A 23,435-nucleotide genomic window follows, 5' to 3' on the forward strand; every position below is an offset into this window, starting at 1 on the left:
GCTCAGACGCACTTCCTGCATTCAGTGTTCACGGACAGCTGCAGTCACGCAGACGCACGTGTGATTCTATTCGTAATACAGCTGAGGGTCTGCGACAGCCCCCAAAAGGGCTAGGGAGGAAGATTACCGTCCTACTACTGCCGACATTGGGACTGGAGTTTGGAAACAGAGATCAAAGCATGTGCAGTCGGCGTGATTGCACACAGTCTGCAAAGTCACAAAAATGGGCTGCACACAGATGTCTGCATACAGGTCTGTGCAGACCTTCTGGGACATGGATGGATGAAGACATTTATATCTCATGGACCAAAGTGGACCCTTGTAGACACATGGATATGGAAACTGTAAAATGGCCGTAACCTCGCTGCAATATTTGACAGCTTTTTGTAACTTTACAAATCAAGATTTTTACACACAGTAGGATTATTAGATATTATTATAGAATTATTAGTTAATAAGTCAACAGAAGGTTATTAAGCATTATAACTGGGTGAAAGTCGGAAGTCACTGACCAAGGGTTGGTAATCAAGGACTTCGGAGTGAGACTGGGTTGACGTTTGGCATATTGCACCTGAAATGCTTTGAGGTCTGAAGTTAAAAATTTCAAGAGGAAAATTCCGACATCTGCCTTTGACTGAAATTTGACTGTGTCTCATTTGACTTTTTTCCGACCTGGTTTTTAACACGTAATCTGTATCTGAATATTTCATCTAAATTTACAAAAAACAACAAAGCGTTGTTTTGTGTTTGAATCTTTTTCTCTTCAATCTCGTTGTCTGGTTTCAGCAGCTTCAGGTTTTCTTTTAAAGGAGGATAAACTGAACATTCAGAGTTACAGTGGCTGTAAAAGGCCAAACTCACAGTCGATCAAAAGCTCTGAGCCTTCACTAAATGAACAGGCTGACCTCTGACCTCTGGTGTATTTACAGCCATGAATGCAGCCCACTTCCTGTTGACATTTAGCTTTGAGAACAACTCCAACATGACTTCAAGTCTTTTCTTACCTTTGATTTCTGCTGGTAAACAAACTGAGCTAGAGTCCCTGCTCTACCTGGAAGTAAAGATTTCATGACCTAAACTTTGTTGTTTGGGTTAAAAAATGGGGCCATTTGCCTCAGTGGGCTGAGAAGCCCTGAGAAAGGGGAGTAAGTCAAACACCCTGGGCCGTATTCACAAAGCTTCCTAGTGCTAAGAGTTGCTCCTAGTGACGAAATTCTACGAAAATTCTTAGAATTGTGATGTTTTCTTAGAATTTCCCCTTAAAGTTAAGACTAGGTCCTTAAGATAAAAGTTATTCACAAAGCATCTTAGACCTTAAAATAGCTCCTAAGGTGAAAGACTAAGAGTTAAGAGTTTCTTAATCAGAGGAGAAAATGGTGGAAAAAACAAAGAGGTCAGAGAAACGGTCTCTAAACACAAAATGACAGTGAGTAAATGAAATGCTACAGATGAGATTGTGCAGGGATAATGTTGGTGGTCGATCTCATTTGGGATACGCACACATTTCCCAGCTAACCAAATAACGCTATAACGCCAGAAATAAAATGATCACAATACTAAGATATTTGAAAAACTGGAAAAATGCAACAGTGCAGCAGTGATGACTTTGGTCTGTCTCAACCTTCCATCAGCAGAGTGATCATTGGTTTCACATGTATATGAGATATGCCGTCCTTTTTTCTGGCCATTTACACTTTACCCACCTATTATTCGGAAACCCACTGGAATATATATGGTATTAGTATACCCACTTTCTTGGTAACTGACCCATCTACTTTTTTAGCACACCCACCTCATCAACTATCACTACACCACTCGTTGTACCTTCATCTTCAGCTATCACTGCCGTACAAAGATATTTAAGTTCGGAACGCTTTAGTCAAAGAAAACTTAATTTCCATTTGCAGTACTATACTTGGTGGTATGGCTCTGTTCTGGGGCTTCTGCCTTTCCTCAAGGCTAAGCAGAAAGCCTACAGCAGAGAGAGCAAACCTCCCTGCCCTTCCACGTGCATACACGGAAAGCCTTAAAGCACCGAGAACACACCCCTCCGTTTTTCCACTCACATGCGAGGAAAGCCGGAGGCAGGGAGAGCAGCAGCAAAGACAGAACAGAGCAGCGTCAATGACAAACAGAAATGACATTGATAAGTCAGACACAGCATGAAAAGGAGGAGCTGGGGTGGAGGCAGGTTGTAAAGCAGCTTGCAGAGGAAGCAGCAACAGGAGGCAGGCCAGAGCAGTTTAAACAGGGCACCCTGAATGAGATCTGCTGATTGGTTGCATAGAAAGGAATCATGTGATCTATCAGCTGACTCCCTTCCATCAATCAGCTGATCCATCAGTTGATTGGACTGTCTGAGATCAGCTGATGCAGCTGGGATGTGAGCTGAGCTTGACATCGTGTCCTGCCTGAACTAACGCTGTGCTCAGTTTTAAAATTGTCCTTTATCAAAGCAAAATAATTGTTTCTGGTTAGATGATTTCCTTTGGATTTGAATTTTAACTATCTGCTTCTCGGACAGGTGTTAATTGATTTACCTGGTCTGATTATATATGGGGCTCTAGTTTGGCAGACCGGGCGAGGCGGGGGCGCACCGCACCGCACCTGCTCTTCACCAACTGGGTGTGGCCAGGCGGATTTTGCAAATTTGGCACACCGTGCGCCTGGCGCAGCTACTCCTCTTTCCCAGCTCCGTCCCTCCTACCTGCGCAAGTCAGAAAGAGGGAGGAGAGAAAGCGTGGAGTGGGTTTTACACACATCACACCAATCAAATGAGCCCCTCTCCTCGCCCTTAAACGCGCCGCGTGAAGGCGTAATGACAGTTCACTCAATTCGCCATGGCAGAAGAGAGCAGCAGCGTCAGACGGCCAAACTTCTCCCAGGAGGAAACTGATGCTTTGGTCCAGGGGGTCCAAGCTCGCAGTGTCCGAATATACGGAACTGCGAGCAGACCTCCACGGGCTGATGATGCAAAGGTAGCCTGGGAGGAGGTCACCACAATTATAAATCAATGTTGCGTTTCTCTTGTGCGCGCGCTCTCTCTCTTTCTCTCTCGCAGTCTCACTTCTTTTCTTTTGACTTTTCTAAGATGACAGATGCTGAATATATACTCCCTATCTGATGCTGTGGCTGTTTGTGGTTGGCTGAGAGGGATGTGAACTCATTAGTTTGCAGCTGTGTTAATCAAATCAGGTTGGGTTTCCATTACGCGTGCCAAACGTGCCAAACGTGCCAAACGGTGCCAATCCCCTTTGATCTGACATCAGATGTGACGGGACAGTCGATATAGAGATACATTTATGTGCTGATTGCAGATAGTTGCATTGAATAGTGGTTTTGTGGGTATTTATTGCATCGTTAATGTGCCTGATATTCTGGAAACCTGCCTGTGAGGTTTTGGTGACGTGTGCGCACTGTCCGCCGGTCAGCCAAACTTCGGCTTACACCGGCTGCGCTCCGCCTGCGCTGACAGTAGACCTGGTTTCAGCTGGCGAGCTTTTACTGCACCTTCGGCGAAGCCTTTTGGCACGAAACTGTCACTGCGCCAAGCTGGATCTGTCGACACCTCTCCCTGCTGTGCCACCACTCCCATCTCAGCGCACCTCGGTCTGCCAAACTACCAAACTGAGCGCGCCTTGGGTTGCACTGCTCGAAACTAGCTCTGCGCGGGGTTCGCCACCCTGCGCCACCCTGCGCTGCGCCGGGAAACTAGAGCCCAAAGTCACATTATTGGCATGTTTACAGCAGGCGGGATGGGAAAGTTTTAGCAGCAGGTGTTCAACAGACACAAACAATGAATAAGAAGGCCTGAGGTGTTTGTTGTGTTTCTCCTCACAATTAACGGTGTGGACGCTCCGAGCCCTTTGAACAGAAACTGTCTGCTGTGTGATTATAGAAAAACACATTTCACTCTCTGTATGTTGAAATGTTCTCAGTAAACTGTGTTCTGTTTCTTGTTCTGTAAAAACCTGAGATCTGATGTAGGAGAGGTGTCTTCTGCCTGCAGACTTCAGTACTGTGAAGCCTCAGGCGGGAAGCCGTCGGCTGTTTGATGTGACACCACAGTCTGCTCTGGGACGGTGATGTAATCTTCATCTGAGCATGTCGTTGAGTCTGAATCTGCTGCATCAATAACTCCAGCTAAAAACTGAAACTTCTTTTGGCCATTTCTTTCCTTCCTCAGATCAGAAGAAACCCGGACACTCAGCTGCTCTTAAGACTGCGTAACACAATAACCTAAAGCTAAAAGGACCACTTACTAAAATTTGGGGCTCTCAACCACCTTCTTCCTCTCCCCAGTCTTTATCATCAGAAGTCCCTGGGTCATGTGTGTCATCATGGAGACCAGTAACCAGAGGAAAATGTTGGCATTGCAGGTTTCTGCATACCACAAATATGTTACACTTGTATGTTTCATACAAATCATATCAACATCTTAAAAGTGACGTAGTTCAGATGACATAAACTGAGTTTCTCATCAGAGGGAGGAAATTGTGGATGATGTGACACCGAGGCAAGACACCAGCAGCAGTCCAGCTCCTCCAGGATGGCACATCCATACATGTGATCGCAAGAAGGTTTGCTGGGTCTGGGGAGGCAGATCCTTGGAGGGTCACACAGACCTCCATGTCAGAGCCAACAGTACCCTGACTGCTGTTAGGTACCAGGATGAAATCCTCAGAGCGACTGTCAGACCTTACGCTGGTGCAGAGGGCCCTGGGTTCCTCCTGGTGCAGAGGGCTCTGGGTTCCTCCTGGTGCAGAGGGCTCTGGGTTCCTCCTGGTGCAGAGGGCCCTGGGTTCATCCTGATGCAGGACCCGGCCTCATGTGTCCAGAGTGTGTAGGCAGTTCCTGGATGATGAAGGCATTGATGCCATTGACTGGCCCTCTCGTTGCCCTGACCTAAATCCACCTGGGCACCTACAGTATGGGACGTTATGTATCGGTGCATCTGATGCCACCAAGTACCGCCACAGACTGTCCAGGAGCTCACTGCTGCCCTGATCCAGATCTGGGAGGAGATCCCCCAGGACGCCATCTGCCGACTAATCAGGAGCATGCTCAGATGTTGTCAGGAGGTCATACAGGCAGGAGGGGGCCGTACACACTACTGAGTCACATGATGAGTTGATGTGATAAAATTCACACAAGTTGGATCAGCCTGTGATTTCAATGTTTTACTTTGATTTTCAGTGTGATTTTGAACCCAGCCCTCCGTGGGTTGATGACTTGATTTAAAAACAACAACTAAAAACTAAAAATTCGACCTCATTGTGGCACAATATGAAAATTCAAGGGATCACCAAAGTTAGTAGACTTCATCCTTTGGGATCTGTGAATGCCTGCTTAATTTTTTCATGGTATTCCATCTGATAGTTGTTAAAGTATTTTAGTGGACTGCTCGGTTTCCTTTAATGACTCATGTCTGAAACATCCTGCTTTGTTATGTCGAAACACGATAGAGATTCCAAAAAGTTCATATCACAGGAGGTTGGCTGCAGTAGAAAAAGTGTCAGTTGTCTTGCAGTGGTGCTGCTGGCTCAGCTGTCAATCAAACTTGCACACGAGCCGCCCACTCTGAAGTTTTAGGGCTAAATAAACATTTTTATGTCTTTACTAGAGATTTTGGCAGCACAGAGACAGAATACATGAGGAAAGAGACAAAAAACAACACGCAACAAAGATTCCCAGGCGGACTCAAACAGGAGACGCTGCAGTTCATAGTGGGTGCCTTAATCCCTCGGCCACAGAGGCCTTTTGCTTTCATATAATAAATATTAACAGTAAGTTGTTGAATTGAAAATCACTTTGACATGATGTAATCTGAACAGATTCTGAAGCCTGATCTGTCCAGATCTCTTCAGCTTCCGTCAGAGATTCAAAACACCTCGTTGCTTCTACTGCTTTTCCTCACACAATCTTGAAAATCAGATGTCTTGTCCAAATTCTGGTCATTATCAGTGGTGCAGAGCGTTCCTGGTTAAAACCTGAAACAGCAGCATCCTCAGTAGCTGAACAGTAGCATCAGAAAAAAGACTGATAAACTATGTTTAGAGGGAATGACAGTGAATCGCTCCACCTGTCCTCCAGATCTCCCCACAGACACGATAATGAGCAAAATCCTCCATCTGGCAGCTCGCTTACAGGAAACTCAACCCAAAAAACTGTTGTCTGAATGTGCTAAATTTAATTCTGCTCTAATTAGTTTTGTGTCGAGAGACTGCGGAGCAGGCAGGGCTGTGCCTGTGGTGATCAGAAACTAATAAATCATCAATCAGTCAGATGAGAGGCTTTGAGACAGCCCCCTCTCCTAAAAACCTCTGTATCTCTCGTGTAGAGACATGTGACATAGCAAGTAGCTGTCAAGTTCAACATTTAGGTGCTTTTAAAGGATTCTAGCTTTAAAACCAGTCAGCCAAAGTTTTGGACCAAGCTTATGTTAATGATGTAGTCAAATGTGAGTTCATTTTCGATTTCCAAGGAGCATTATCGATGGCAGCGGACCAAAATGCCTCAGGACTGGGACTGGACTGGACCGTCTCAGAATTAATCACCGTTTCAGGGCATACAGTATTACACATTTTTAAGCCAACGGCATGAGACTTGCTTCGGTGTTTTGGTTCTCCTGCTCTCTCTCTCTTTCTCTCTCTCTCTCACACACACACACACACACACAGAAAGACTCACAAACAGGACACACTGCACACACGCCTCCATCCATCCAAATCAATTTCTCCTGAGTGATACCGGGGAGGTTTGTTTCTCATGACCATGGAGCACCACTGCAACTTGCAAATATATATATATGTGTATATATATATATACATATATATATATATATATATATATATATATATATATATATATACATGATCTTACCAGCTTACAGTGAAAAAAATCATCACATTTAACGACGCGAATTAACTTAAACTTAAAGATTAAAGATAGCGTGAGAAGGCAAGTTGCATTTCTCATCTGCAGGGCTCCAGGCCGCGACTATTCAGTCACATTTTGTGACCATGGAGCACCAGTGTGACTTGCAAATCCTTTAAATATATAATTTGGAGAGCTGTTGGTGAGATTTCAACTGACAGTGAGTGAATAAATCCTCATGTTTAAAGACGCAGCGGCACCAGTTTAACTTTCTGCTAACTGTTAACAACAACTGTTGACTGGAAGCTTCAAGTTCACAGCAAAAACATCAACACGTCCAGTGCGAGGCGAGCTGGGTGCTTCAAAATAAAAGCACCAGTGGTTCTGCTTTGATTTATTTAACTATAACAATACATTGTCCAACTTCATCCTAACATAAGTTAATTTAGCTTTATTACATCAGAAGCTACTTTATTTGCTTTATTGTGATTGTAGTTAATTTAATAATTTTGTATTTTCATGGTCAACAGTACTTTGGAGGTGATTTCAAAATGTATATCATGTATCACGATATAGCCTTAAAATATCGAGATACTATTAGATATTTTTTTTAGCCATATTACTCAGCCCTATGTGTGACTGTATCTAAAATCATGAGCTTGCAGATTTGTCTGGTTCCCAGGCTACTAGCTAGCTACAACTGATCATATCTACACTTCAAAATCAATTGTTCACAGATAAATAAGAAGCTGACAAAAGCTTACAAAATCTAAGCATAATGGAGCCTTAGCAACGGTACTGCCTCAGCTTTATTTGTTATTTCTGCATGTCAGGATACCTCCTCGTGTATTATTTCCAAAACACAAATGAAAAAGTCACAATTCGATGCAAAGTTTTCACAACTACATCCCCCAGAAAGAAAAGGTAGAAAAAGACTGTGCAGCACTGTGAGCATCACAGTCTGCAGGATTTCAATATGCTGTCATCAGTGTCACACAAAAACATACTGTACGTGTGTGTGTGTGTGCATGTGTGCTGCTGACAGTGTGTGCTTCCATTTATAAACTCTGCTGGAGGCCTGAACATTACATAAAACATGACAGTACATTATTTATCAGAGACGCACAGACTCACCCGCTCCGCTGACTGTGCCGTGCCAAAGAAGATGGGGATGAAGGCGAGCCAGATGATGCAGGTCGTGTACATAGTAAATCCAATGGGTTTGGCCTCATTGAAGGTCTCTGGTACGCCACGCGTCTTGATGGCGTAAACAGTGCATGTGACCATCAAGAGGATGCTGTATCCCAGAGAGCAGATGAGCGACAGGTCGGAGATGTCACACTTGAGGACGCCGCGAGCGTTCCAGGGATCCTGCGTGCGCTGCTCACCGTAGTCCACAAAGGTGTGCGGTGGGTCGGCGGCGAACCAGATAAGGACACCGAGCAGCTGGACTGAGATCAGAGAGAAGGTGATGACCAGCTGGGAGGCTGGTGAGATGAAGCGTGGCGCCGTCACTGCCTTCTTGCCCTGCTCGAAGATGCGGTGGATGCGGTTGGTCTTGGTAAGCAGTGCGGCGTAGCTGAAGCACATGCCGAGGCCTAGGAAGATGCGGCGGAAGGAGCAGACGACCACATCCGGCGCAGCGATCATGGGGAAAGTGATGATGTAACACAGGAAGATGCCCGTCAGCAGCACATAGCTCATCTCCCGTCCTGATGCGCGAACAATGGGCGTGTCATTGTAGCGGACAAAGGTGACAATGACAAAGGTAGTGGCGATGATGCCCAGGACGGAGATGAAGACGGGTATCAGTGCCCAGGGCGAGTGCCACTCCAGCTTGATGATGGGGATGGGCTGGCAGCTCGTGCGGTTCTGGTCGGGTCTCTTCTCGTAGGGGCAGAGCTCACAGGTGAACTCGCTGGCCTGGAAGTGGTATCCCTCGCAGCGCTCACAGTGCCAGCAACACGGGACGCCCTTCACCACCTTCTTCCTCTCGCCGGTCCGGCATGGCAGGCTGCACACTGAGGCCGGCAGGGAGGAGTCGCCGGTGGTCCACTGCAGGGCCTCCATCTGAGGGGAGGAAGGAGGAACCAGGCTGGTCAACTTTTAGCTGAACAAACAACTCAGCAGCATGAGAGTGATATCATCACTTCGTAGTTTAAAGGGAAATTTCGGTATATTTCAACCTGCCTCCTATCGTCCTAAATTTGTTTCAAGTGACTAGTGACATAAAAATAATAGTTAGCATGTTAGCTGTTAGCCTAGATACAGCCGGGGCGCATAGTAGCGCCACACCTGTTAAAACATAAGTGAACGGGCAACCTTCAAGTGCAAAGTTAGTCCACTAAACAAGCTTTTTTTCCACAAAGACCGCCTCATGTCGTTAGGATAAATGTCAGAGAACATATAGAAAACGACATGTAAACGTGTTGTCTTACCTTACCGCTGTGCTGCCATGTTTGTTTACCATCTAGCTCTGCTTTCCAAAGCGCGGCCAAAATATTGCGAGAACAAGCAGCGATCTCATAGTGTGCCTGAAATCTCGCGAGAACAAGCAGCAACAGCTGGAAGGCAGAACCGGACAGTAGCCTGAAAAGTTCATTCGTTTATTTTATGAAAGATTTATAGAATAATGGCTGACTTTTTGCCAGACTTCAACTTTGTGGAGGAGGAATTTGATTTTGCAGAGTTTGATGGCTGCCCTTATTTATTTGAGCCAGAATACACTGACGAAGAGCTTTGTGAAACTGAAGAATGGAGGAGGAGAGAGAGAGAGGCGCTACAGGTAGAGGACGAGAGAGGAGGAATGGCTGCTGCAAGGCTGCGCAGCTCTGGAGATTGGTGGTGTACCTGTGAATGCTGTGCCCCAGTGCCCACAGAAGAGGAATGCCTCTGTTGCAAAGAATGGGACCGGTTGCAGCCTTATTTTCAAGGTCTGGATGTGACCGAGGACGAGACACCTCCATCTGGAGTAGTATCCAGCTGGGCTTTATCTAGAGCTCCCAAGATATATTTCGGCCGCGCTTTGGAAAGCAGAGCTACATGGTAAACAAACATGGCAGCACACCGGTAAGGTAAGACAACACGTTTACATGTCGTTTTCTATATGTTCTCTGACATTTATCCTAACGATATGAGGCGGTCTTTGTGGAAAAAAAGCTTGTTTAGTGGACTAACTTTGCACTTGAAGGTTGCCCGTTCACTTATGTTTTAACAGGTCTGACGCTACTATGCGCCCCGGCTGTATCTAGGCTAACGGCTAACATGCTAACTATTATTTCTATGTCACTAGTCACTTGAAACAAATTTAGGACGATAGGAGACAGGTTGAAATAAACCGAAATTTCCCTTTAATTAACTGTCTACATCAGAGTTCAAGGTATGTTAAACTGCAGGTAACCATAGCAGCAGGGCTTCTGTTAACTGACAGGTGAAACTAATTGCACCATGGGATAAACTGACTGCAGACGCATGGAGGAGGATTTAAACACAGCTGACATGTGTTTGTTTGGTCAGTGGACAGAATGTCCTCACAGATGTCCACATAAAGACAATAATGGACTCTCACATAGAGACAATGTGGATTCATTATGTTTAAGTATTGTTGGAGTAAACCAGGCATGTCCAAAATCCGGCCCTGGGCCAATCGTTGACTGTGGAATGATTTTAAGCAGCCCTCAGCTTGTTTCTCAAAATATACTATTTACTATAGCCCCGTATCCACCAAACACTTTCAGTATGGTACTGTTGGAACCAACAGTAACCCTTCATCAGCGGTGACACAGATGGAAGTCTGCACCTGGTTTATCGTCCACAGAACGAGGCTGCACGCCCACATTTTCAGAACAAAACAGAACAGGCTGCAGTGAGAGTCTCTCTCCATGGGATATTTAAAAATAGCAGCTTTGTGCATTTAGTCTTTCTCAGGCAAGCTCAGGGGTTTAGTGTTGCTGTAGCCCACAGGAACGACGCTCTGTGATGCCTTTTTTTTTCCTCCGGTGAGGATTAGAATATATGCTGCTCACATAATCCTGTCGAAATTAATCTATATAAAGCTCGCAGATCCACTCATAACTAAAAGTGTATGAAAAAAAAAACTAAAGTGATGGTCAAAGTTGTCACAGCGACATTTAAGGTGTGCTGATTCTCATCGTCAGCTCATGCATTGAGTAATAGCTCAATAGGAATATTGTCTTTTTCGGAATAAGGACAAAAACCTGAACATTTTGTGCATGTAAACATAGTCATTGTATTTTTCCTCATTCTTGATAAAAGCAACAGTGGGACCACAGAGTTGTCCCCCCCGCTGGTCAAGAGTCAAGTTGTAAATCCTTACGTTTAGATGCAGTTGATTGGTCCAGTGTCCGATGACCTTGTACTCTGCCATTGACCTGTTGTTGATCTGATACTGGAAGATGTCGTAGCGTCCAGGAGCATCGCCATTCTCGTTGAAAATGACTGGAGTTCCGGCACTTCCTGTAGAAACACAAAGAAAAAAAGGTCAGATGATGGTGGCAAATCTATCCCTCTGTTAGTCAGGACACTTTAAATCACCAGACCTGTATCCACCCTGGCTGGGCAGCAATACTCTAAACAGGTTTTATATCACCCACACTCACTGTGCCAGACGTGCAGTGCTGCTGGACCATTTATCTGAATCATAGCTTACTGATTGGCTCCTGGTCATGTCACTCCACGTGCTCCTTCCTCTACAGTTTCAAGACTAGAGTTACCACCTCGTGGCTGTTGGCCCAGTCAAGTAACTGTTTATATCCATGTCTGTCCAAACTCATATGACAGCAGGCAATGCTTCAGATCTGGATGTTGCTGCCAAGAAGCAACAAATTCTAAAACATGAATCTTCACTCAAATCTGCAACTCGACAGCACAGAGGATCTATACAATCAGCTCAGCACCAAGGTCGACACCAAAGATTAGAGTCACCAATTCAGTCTCTGACCAAATGTCTCCCCTTCTGTTCCTGAGTTATTGGCTACAACCAAAATTCCAAACTAACATGCTGTGTAGGCTGAAGCAGTGCGTGAGGTGTTGTCTGAAACCAGCAGTATTTTAAGTGCTTACTGTTTCTGGTGAAATATAACAGTATGCAAACACTGGACACTACGCTGGCATAAATATCCCACAACAACAGAGGCAGCTCTGTAACGTCAATAAGTGATAAATGCCTCTAGAGGTAAATAATTTTTGTCACGTGTCTGCTGCCTGATGTGCAATTTGGGAAACTCTACATGAAGTATTGTGATGGGGTTACCGTTAAGAATGTATGATAGTACATTATTATTGAGCTTTGCTATGGGTACAAAATGGTTTGGACTTCTGTTGGCCATGCTAGTGGTGTGGCTCCAGGGATGTCCGTCGGTCACTCCACCACAAGAACTATTAGGATGCTGAGCCACAAAATCTGGTGCACACATAAAGTGTCATCTATGCCTACGACGCCAGTTATCACCCACCTACAATGCAGCCTTGAGATCCTCCCCAGACAGCTTAACATGCATTCACACCTGGACCCATCTAACCCTAACGACCCGCATGATGGCCGGGTGGGTCAACAACTCACATGTGACCCTGAAGACTCTGAAACTCAGAGCTAACACGTGAAGTGAACGACTCTGTGAAGGTTTGCACCAGAGACACATGCTGGGCTTTGAAGCCAATTTTTGTAGTGGCCAAACAGTTGTACTGCATTTTCTGGGGTCTGTCAGTTGATGCCATTGGGCCCAAAAATACTTCTCCCATTGTCTTACATTTAGGTAGAGAAGTCTTTAAATCAGTGGTTACATTTTTTTGAATGTCACAATCCCGCGAAATGACTCATTACACTACCACGATTTAATCATTTAGGTCCGATAACATTTGGAGGGTCTAAAAGAGCTTCAAGATTACTTCTTTCCCCCCATTTAAGTTAGCGTAGTGCTAAACAGGAAGTCAGCCACTCTGGCATGCTCGGCCATGGTCGGCGGCCATAAGTCTGTAGTGCGCCTGCTCTATGAGCCCAATGTAATGTCATACCGTGGAAATAGAGCTTTTTTTAGTGCCATGTGCCACTGTACAACTTTCCTAAGAATGAACGGGGGGGCTGCCACTAATGCTGTATCCAGGCCTCTTAATACATCAATGGTTTGCATCCACAGAGAGTTTAAAGCCTGCAACTCCCCATCAGTCAAAACATGTCCAAGAAACTCCAGCTAGTCTAATTACCTTCGATATAGCCCTGAGAAGCATTATCTGGTGACATAGATGCCTTGGATATAACGTCACACAACGAGTTCACCTGTGGAGTAAGGTTAATCCTACTGAACAAAAGCAAACAAAAAAACCTGTCATCATCTTGCAGAGACCAGTAGGACTGAGGCTGGCATGCATTACTCATCGTCTCTAGCGTCATTCGTCTCTAGTTGGCAAGAAGGCTCTTAGGAAGTGCCATGGTTATTACAACTTATTGTGTTCGAGAGGATACTTATGACTTTATTTACACAAAAGCATGTTGACGACAGTGCATATATTTTGTATGAAATGCAGAGTATGAGATTTCGGACGCAGCAATGGCGCAGTAGATTATGAGGTCCCAGGGAAGTTGACCTTTTGAATGTAAAATATCATCACTTTATCATTTTATGTGAAATGTTATCATGATAAGCATATCTTTTTTAACAATGCTTTTATTGGGGTTTTCAATCATAAAAGATATCACATATAAATAAAGTCAGTCTTGGCAGCAAATATGGTAAACCATCAAATGAAAAGGCAGACAAGGAAAAGAAAAAACAAAGAAAAACAGCGATGAGTAAACAAATGTTACGGTGGTGAACAGTAATCATGTATTACATGCTATACTCTATAATCCTTATTCAGTTGCCCTGCCCCACTCCAGTCTTTGGTTTTATTAAACACTATCAACACTTTCAAAAAGTCCATGAGGCTCCCACAGATATTTTCAAACACTGCCAGCTTTCCTTTAATAATATATGTCAGTTTTTCTGCAGCAACACATATTCATAAATCCTTAATCTATTGATTCATACTTGGTGTGTTCACATCTTTCATCTTTGCTCTTTTAGCATGTAAGAGACACGAGTCTTTTAGTGCATGGTCACTACTCTTAGTAATAAAATCCTTTGGATAAATACCTAAGATGCACAGTTTTGACCAAAAAGGGATTTTGTTATTTGTTTAACCACGTCAGGAACCGCCTTCCAAAAACTACATTCCCACAAGCAGTGAAGCAGTGTTCCTTTAGCATTGTTGAGTTAATGTTTTGTGACATCACAGTGATTTTGAACTTTGACTACCAAATTTTGATCACTTCAATTTTTTTTGTGCCACATTTGAAGATTGAGATATCTTGAGATATCACATACATATGGACAGACAACCCAAAGAGCATTATGATGTTGCTGACGTGGAGGCATAAAAACGTGAGATGCGAGACAAACAGTTATCCCAACCAATGGAGGTGAGAGATGAAAAGTGCAAGAACCAACATGTGTTTTTTAGAGAATCAATGGGTGTCAGAACAAACTGAAATAAATCATACAGCGGGAGGTGTTTAAGAACTTCCTACTTAACACTCATTAGGTGACTTCTACCACAAGGTCACCTCTGGAGCAACCACAGCCACCCTTGTGTGATTTTTCTTCATTTAGTGAAAACTCGTGATGATTGATGTCGTTCTAACACGACTCTGAACTGACCACAGCCACTGTTCTCTGTTACGGCTCTACTTGATGCTGCCAGCGTGGGTATTGTTTTTGTATCCATCTGTGTTGTCTTTTAAAGCAGTAAGCTGTTATTTTCTCTCATCTTTTCCTGGTGCGGCAGGTTTGAGTCATCTTATCACACTTTGCTCGCCAGCGCGTCACCAAAACAACCACACTAACATCTTGTTGCCTTATTGACTCAGTCCCTGCCAAGATAAATCCCATGCTGGTCGACACGGTTCACACTTTAGCCTCCAGTTTAATAATAATAATAATAAGAAGAAGAAACAAACTCCCGAAAGGCAAAAACATTTTCATCTCAACCTTTGACTTCAGTCACACTCTAATGTTCTAGTTTCCATCGTAATTTTTCATGAGCACTGATGTTAAAACTGCCACACACTTTGGAAACATGTATAATAATAATACTCTGAGGTTTGACACCTACATATTATCATTTAAAGAGGCCTCTCTTCACAGGATAAGATCCTTTATCCCCCATGGTGATTAACAATGCTTTATGTAGTTTATTTGTGAATCTCCATGTGATAATAACCCCCTTTCATTTTCAGTCTTTGCAGATTTTGACAGCCTGGTCTCACTAAAAAAACGACTGTGCAAGCAGCTTATTACAACCCATTCTACCTTTGTAGTAGGGAGGTGCCCTCTAGTGGCTGTAGTAATTATTACAGCAGCAGAGTAGGAAGTGACATGACGTAGCATAAAAAGCTACAAAGTCCATCTAATGTAAAAATATCTAAAAGCCCCTATAGGCTGGGCGGTCACGTAGGCGGATGGGTCAAACAAGCACAGGACTTTCACCCAGGAGACCGGTGTTAATGTCCCAAAGTCAGCATTGACTTGTTTGATACGACATAGACTGGTATGCCAGGGAAATGTAACATGCTATGCTAATGATGTATTTGACTTATGTCACGTGACACATGTCACATTATGTTGACAAAAGTAATTATTAATGCCAAACCATGATGTTTTTTTTCTAAACCTAAACATGTAGTTTTGTTGCCGTCACCAAACCAAGTAGTTCTGAAGTGGAACTGCAATAATTTCATTATGTTTAGGACGCATTCAAAACTGTGACCACAAGAACTGTAATATGTGATGTTTTGGGACTGACCGTTAGAACGGTGATGTATGTAATTTTGGGGCCGACCATAAGAATGGCATTTATGTCGGTTTGGTGTGGGCCATTAGAACGGTGATGTCAGGGCGTAAAATTAACACACACCAAGCGCCAGTGGCGGGTAAAAAATGAGTTTGGCGTGTAAAACAAAAACACACACCCGCCAGTGGCTGATGGAAAATTTTGAATTGCATGTGGGTTTTTTATGTGCTTCGACCATTTCTGCCAGCTGTGTCCAGGGACGGTTTTTGCTATAGACAATGTGGGCGACCGCTCAGGGCGTAAAACTAGCCAGAACCGCCTCTGGCTGTGTCAGAGTATTTTGACCTTCACGGCTTATTGTACATGTGCCGGGAACGCATGACGTCAACTACCGGAACTTGTTTCTTGGGCATTCTATGGTAACTTCTGAGCAAGATGTGGCGACACTTCTGCCGTGAAGCCACCACCAGAAAAGAGGAAAAACAAAGATGAACATGTTGGACTTGGACAAGAAGAACAGACAGTTAAACAGAGTACAAATGTCGCATGGCATTTTATTGAAAAACGGAAACTAGACGAGGTCAGCCACGGTCATGGCTGACCTACGACCCCCACACCAACACGATGAGCTGCAGCCTTTGCCGCAAGCACGCCAAAGAAACACAGAGGACAGGGTTGGATTTTCCTAAAGTTGGATTTTCATACTAAAAACGTAAGGTAATTATTTTTCGTCTAATAAGGCACAATTTTTTTATTTGGCTGGTGAAAAATATGTTTGGCCGGTACATTTTTGGCCGATGGCAGATGAGGTAAAATGTTAATTTTACGCCTTGGGTGATGTATGTAATTTTGGGGCTGACCATTCCAATGTTATATATCTCTTTTGGGGCTGACTGTTAGAATGGTATTAACATCATTTTGGGGCCGACCATTACAACGGTAATACATGTTTTGGGGCCAAACATTGGTAATATATTTAATTTTGGGGCCGAAGGTTAGAAATGTTGTATTTGGGATAGTCATATAATACCCTTTTTCCATTACCACTTCTGGCCGGGCCGAGTCAAACCATGCCATGCCGATTTGTCTTTCCATCACCAGGTAAGACATGCTGAGCCACGTTGAGCTGTGCCAGAGATGTACACCTCTGGCTTCTCTGGAGCAGGACCAAAAGCAACAAGCCTGTGTGCTGCGAGACTCTCCTCCCCTCTGTCTGCAGGAGAGCAGAGAGAAAGGTGTTCTTAAAAGTCTGTGTGTTCAGCTCTCAGTATGTCTGTAGCTTCTAACTGAATCTCTGTGGTCTGGGTTTAGTTTCTCTCCTGCGTCCTGTTTTTACTTTAATATCTGCTTTATTTTACTGTTTCATGTTCGCCACCAGCCGCAAGAGTCTCGTTAAATTTCTGCTGATGAAAACTCAACATTTCCCTATTTTGCTGCTTTACAAAGCTTTTACATAAAATACGGTGGACTTTTATTGTGAAGAATCTATGGGAAATGACTAGTGTTTGTCAGCACATTAACAGAACTTTGTTAGTGGCTCAATAAAAAGTTGTCTACTGATACTGCAGGGAGGAAGAGTAAAAGCAGAACCAGCCACAGTGAGATGTTGATGAAGAGCTGCAGACAAACAGCTCACCTCCAACAGGTAAACTTCTTTTACCTGCCCTGCTGTGGATAAACACATGCAACAAAAATAACGGGGACTTTAGCCATGAATGAACCTTTTGCTTTGAAATATCATCACTCAAGACCAGCCGTCATGAAGCATTCCTTCAAGCAGGTAGCCCTGTTTTAATGGAAATGCAAATCCCTGCCATACTGGGCCAAACCAAACCAAACCAAGCCAACACAAGTGTGTCAGTTTGGTCAGTGTCAGTACAACTCAAGCTATTTTGCCACTAAGGTATGAGGGACGATTGCTGACGATTGCTGACATGATTTCACATGAATTTCAGCATGACATTAACAAACTTGCCTGAACCTTAATCAAAGACACCTTTCACACCATTTCTATCAAAGCTCAAATAATCAAAGTGTAAATACACCCAAACATTCAAGACAGACTGATTGTTCAAACTGTGCCGGGAGGTTGTTTATGATGATGTATTTTGTTTCTCCATTCTTCCCAATGACAAAATTAAGGCCTCAAATTTCACTCAGATGTTCAGTTAATCCTCCTAAACTCTGTGTTTTGTTTTCAGACTCAGTCTCTTCCTCTTCCAGCTGCTGTATTCACTGTATTGTGTTGTTATCTTACAGTAGTGCTGTACTCGTCGCCGAGGGGCAAATTTAACACAGAGAACAGCAGAGTCTTGAACTGGAAGCAGATTAGTTTGGAGCCGCTGAAGCCGAAAGGAAGAGAAGCAGATTGAAGCTAAAGAGCAAAACAACAACAAGAAAAAAAAGAAAGAGATTTATAATGAAGTGAGTGGGTGCCGGTTTGATTCTGTCCTGCCCCGATTTCCTTCTTCAACATGAATAAAAGCATCACAAATCACATCAGCGTGGCGATGAATCACCAAAACTCGCCTCAGGATGTAGAGCCCCCTTCCCCCAGCCATCACCACCACCTCGTCCTCTCCACCCCACACATCACATCCCTTCACTTCACTTCAATTCACTCCAGAGAATCCGTGTTGATACAGAATTAACGTCTTTGCTCCACATTATTTCCAAACAACTTAATCGTGATGACTGTCATGACACATGCTGCAGCTTTTGTCGTTAAACACAATAATACCAACCACAAACAGTCAATCTGCTCCGTGGAACCAAAAACAGGTCCAGGATCAAGAGATCTTTACGTGTCTTAAAGAACCAAACAGTTTGATTCGTGTTTAAGCTCACTTGTGACCTGCTCGATCATTTTCACTCACATTGACCCTGAAATTCATTTTGAATTTTATACACTGATGGGAAGGGGAGATTCTTAGCTCTCTAATGATTTCAGTATTGTTTCTGTACTCCAAATATTAAGAAAAATGCATCATATTACACACTGACTGTCACAGAGCCAAAAAGGCTCATATGGCTCATAAGCTCATATCGCCACCTGCTGTCCTGGGGTGAAATATACACAGGAATACAACGTGCAAGGTACCCTGGGTATGTTGGTTGTTGGCGTTATAGACACTGTGTCAAGTTCTCTTCTTTTGAGATACACTTCTGTGTTCACAGGAAATTTTACGTTTACATACAGTCTCTTTCAAAACGATCCCATACACCACCCCTCCCGATTTACTTGGTAATGATGGGAAATCCGGCTCTTTTCAAAGATTCGGCTCTTTTGGCTTGGCTCCCTTAAGGCCCTGACACACCAAACTGACGGTCGGCCGTTGACCAAAGTCGGGCCGTCGGTGAGCGTCTGTCGGCCTAGTTTTTGCGGTGTGTCCTGTACCATCAGCACTTTGGCATTGGCGGCTTTTCGGCCGATTGAGCACGTTGAATCGGCGGCGGAGCTTGTCGGTGAGAGAGATCACTCTGATTGGCTGTTCAGGTTTTATTTCCTCGCCCCTGTAGCGAGTGAATCTGCCTGTAGTGAAACCGGGGCTAACCGGTGCTTCCTCCTCAGGCTCCACTTCACTCAGCTGCCCCACAGACCCGCTGCTTCTTCACACTTTAACCTGAATAACAAACCGGAGCTAGCTGGGAGCGGCTAGCGGAGCGTTAGCCGCAGCATGACCGGAGGGAAGCACAGCCAGTTAGCCTCCGCTAGTCTCTGAACTAGCCCCGGCTCTCCGTTTGGATCCAACCAGAGCACCGAGCCCTGGTTTGTTATTCAGGTTAAAGTGGGAAGAAGCAGCGGGTTTATCGGGCAGCTGAGTGAAGTGGAGCCTGCGGAGGAAACACCGGGACCGTCTGGATGTAATAGTCCGTGGAGGTGCTGCGGTGCTCGGCTGCACAGATAGGAAACCCCTCGGCTGACAGGATGTACCACTCTCTCACTCCACTCTCTCTCACGCAGACGCAGAATGTACGTGCTACTTGGCCGTCGGATGTAGTCCGTGTAGTGTGTTCAAATGCAACTGACACAGGGCGACGTGAGGCGACGTAGACGACGCAACAGTTGGTTTATGTCGCTGCTAATTCTTTGATGTCAGTTTGGTGTGTCCGCACCTTTAGATGGGCCGGCTCTTACGGCTCCCAAATTGCTTTTCATTTAGTATCACTCGGAGCCTTCGATTTTAGCCTAATTTAGCAATTCTGAACGGTTTGTGTGTTGATAAGCAATTTCTCATTCAGTGTTTTCATAAAAACCTCTTTATTATGCATTATTTTCATTACAAAAAAAAAAAAATAATTCCACAGTGCTCTCTGTCCTCCAGTGGCCAACTGGGTGGGCGGTTCTTAGATGTCTGTGCAGCTTTGTTGTTGACCCTGTTCTGATGGATATTTTCATTTTACAAATTCTGTACTCAGCTTTTCAGTCTCCAGTATCATTGACGCGCTTGCATTTAAATTCGGCCCCCCCATCTCTCTGTCACACTGTGTGTACCTGGCCTGTACCACTACACTCGCTGTCTTTGGAGCATCTGTCCCTTTCCTTCTTTCACATAATGGTATGATCCTAGAATGTCCTTGCATATGATTGGCCGCATGGTGTACCCATCAAAATAAAGTCAAACAGACACAGCACATGGTGTATGCAAACAATGCTATCACAAGATAATACATGACACATATTACCTGCCTGGTCATCACCTCACTCCGCTAACTTCTCACTACAGTAACATTAACTACTCTGTTTCAACAATGTTCGGCTGAAAAAATGTGCACACAGGCTGAAATTCAACCGAGCTGTTCTGTCAGGTGTGCAGTGACTTTATCCAACGGTGAGTAAGAAAAATAATCATAATGTTACATGTCATTTATTAAGATATGAGTACAGGAAAAACGTCCACTAGCCGCTAAGCTAATTTATGCAATGTAAACATGCTTAAGCTAATAATGGGTGACTAACAAAAAACAATTGGCCCCTTAATTGCATCAAATCAAAATTGTATCATGGCAGACTTTGTAATATCGGTTAATATCATATAGTTGTCCAGAGAATTGATATAATATCGTATCCTGATGAAACTGGTGATTTAAACCACGAGTAAATTTGAATAAGTTAAAGTTTCTTTCATGGTCATGGTCTCAGTAAAGTGAACTGAATGATAACATTTTGAAGAATCTAACCAAGCTAAATATATGAAGCATATTGACAAAAGTTTAAACATTTACATTTGTATGTGCGATGTAAGCAGCTAACTAACATAAGCTGAAGCGGACAGTCAACTCATTCGGCTTTATATCCAAAGAACTTAGACAAAAATGAAGTGCCTCAGCAACCAGACCTTGCAACTAATTAAGAGTGACGTATTTGTCAAACTATGTTGCCACACTCAGCTACTATGAGGGACTCTGTGTTTAAATGGGATTTAGCTTTTAATTGAGGTTTTACGGTAATTTATGCACCTTGAGTTTGGGTAGGTTTTCAATGGGTTAGGATCAAGGGATCAAGTCCTATCTATAGCTTGGGTCTCAGGTCAAGTCTTGATTAGTGGGTGCCAAGTGGACATGAAGACCTTTAGTCAGAAGGTCTTGAAAACTGGTTGGATTCGTCATCTGAGAGCAACAAATATCCATTATAGATTTCATGGGAATCAGTCCTGTAGTTGTCGAGATATCTTTCTCTGTAGCGTCAGTCTGATGGACGCACATCGACACTCTTAGAGACAGCTGATAGGTCTGTTGGAGGAACACCAAGAGTTACAGTTTATGACTTCCTCTCTTCCTGACACATCTCTGTTTCCACTGAAACTCTCCCCTGAGATTTTAACCATAAATACTCATTCAAGGAGTTGATTGAACTTCTGACTGGCTGTGAACTTTATTTCCAGACTGTCGATATTTTGCTGCCGCCGGTGATGTCACAGCTGCAGTTTGTCATCAAATCAGAGCAGAAAGAGACACGATGCTCCATTAATCCACCTGTTTGACCTGAATGGATCCGACAGCAGCAGCAGTTCTTCTTCACCACGCTGACAGGAAGTGTGTGTCGCTGTGAAACACAGCGGAGTGAGCCCTCAGAGTTTTATTGAACCAGGCCTCTTGTATCGATTGTTTCCTGGAGACCTTGGCGGTCGGCGTGGGCGGTCAGAGCTGCAGCCTGGCAGCTCGTCCATTCATCTGTGTGATAATACCTCCACGTACACTCTCTGCTCTTAACTCTGCATGCTCGCTCTCGCTGCAGCTTATTCAGGTTCCTTCACTCCTCATTTGGCTGTTTAGTTGTTCTGTTGATTTCAATCACAGAGTTCACTCTTGATTTTACACCTGATTACCTCAACGTTATCGCCCGTCGTCCCTTTGAAATGTGATCACACTTGAATTTTTTTTTTTCACTCAATCTCGACTAATCTGAAGAAACACTGACATCTGCTCTTGAGATTGTTGCCATGTCAGAATTTTAGTAATGTTCGATCACTGAAGGAGGCTGCTGATGGTGATTTTGTGTCAATTAAAGACTGATGGATGAAACTCTTCACAACAGCGCGAAGAATTGAAAGCTGTACACACTGAAGGTAACCTGGAGGACGCTTGTGGTTTTAAAACAAACTCACAAAGATGCTCAAAGAAACTACATGTTATTGTGCGCTAAAATGAATATGACAGCCCAGTCTCACTCCAAAGTCGTCAAAATCCTGCGCTTGGGCTGTGACTTGCGGCATCAGACACTAACGAAAAAGGCGTCCTTTTACGTCACCATGACACACGACCGGTTGGGGTTATAGTTTAACGGCACCCAGCGGTGTCGGGGGAAACACGGCGGGTCAAGGACAAAAGTTAAAGTGGCAAAAGTCCAACTGGGGCCGGCAGAGGGGAAGGTGTATGGGTCCAACAAACACTGACTTTCATCTGAAAGAGCAGTGTTCGCATCCCGTAAGGTTCTAAAGCCGAACCCTGTTCTTTCTCCTAAACCTAACCATGTTGTTTGTTGTGTGTATTTTAAAAACAAACAATGCATGTAACAGGCAGAACTTGACATGGTGTCCCAGAACATCAACAACCAGCACACCCAGGGTACCTTGGATGTCGTATGTGGACGTGGAAAGTCCATGACCAAACATCTATATGTGACGAGGTCACAGTGAGAATGTGGTGAACACGCACAACTTCATGTTATGATTTGCATTTATGTATATTAAAAAGTTGTTGAGAGAACATTCATATTAAGCTGGTTCAATTAAAGAAAATCTGTTCTGCCTTCCATCCAAGTCTAGGCTGGCATATTTCTCATCCAAAAATTGAGCTACTTTAAACTGTCTTAGAGTTTTTGTATGCAACATTCAGAGCATGAATATGGCAACAAACAACTCTTTGCTATGGAAAGATATATTGGAGTAATGGCGTCCTGTGCAGAGACTGAAGTCACGCTCTGTCTATCTGTGTGTAATCTAGCCTGAGCTTCTCTGTGGTTTGTTGTGGAAAGCCAGTCAGGTGCATGCATATGAGTGCATGTGTTTATCCCACTGGCTCATTGCCATGGCTTTGCACTCATACAGCAGTTACTGCTGATATTGGGATGGCAGCATCATGGAAGTGTAGCATTCACCCTCAGATTATTACCCTGGAAATCCAGAGTTCTCGCGAGAGCACAATTTGAATTCACTCAGTGAGTCACTCTGGCAGTCAGTAATGATGCTCATTACCCATGCCCTTGTAGT

At 44.0% G+C, this 23,435-nt stretch overlaps 1 protein-coding gene across 2 annotated transcripts in view; it reads right to left on the reverse strand.

The window, feature by feature from the left end:
- The window catches only part of grm8b (glutamate receptor, metabotropic 8b), a 211,070-nt gene that overhangs the window by 30,401 nt on the left and 157,234 nt on the right, over nucleotides 1-23,435 (reverse strand). For both annotated transcript variants that reach the window (XM_033635399.2, XM_033635400.2), the window contains 2 exons: nucleotides 11,213-11,352; nucleotides 8,011-8,946 (listed from right to left, as the gene is read on the reverse strand). In XM_033635399.2, the coding sequence (XP_033491290.1) occupies nucleotides 8,011-8,946; nucleotides 11,213-11,352 (1,076 nt within the window). The remainder of the gene's footprint in view (nucleotides 1-8,010; nucleotides 8,947-11,212; nucleotides 11,353-23,435) is intronic.

This window comes from Epinephelus lanceolatus, chromosome 5, assembly GCF_041903045.1.
Source record: "Epinephelus lanceolatus isolate andai-2023 chromosome 5, ASM4190304v1, whole genome shotgun sequence".
NCBI lineage: Eukaryota > Metazoa > Chordata > Actinopteri > Perciformes > Serranidae > Epinephelus > Epinephelus lanceolatus.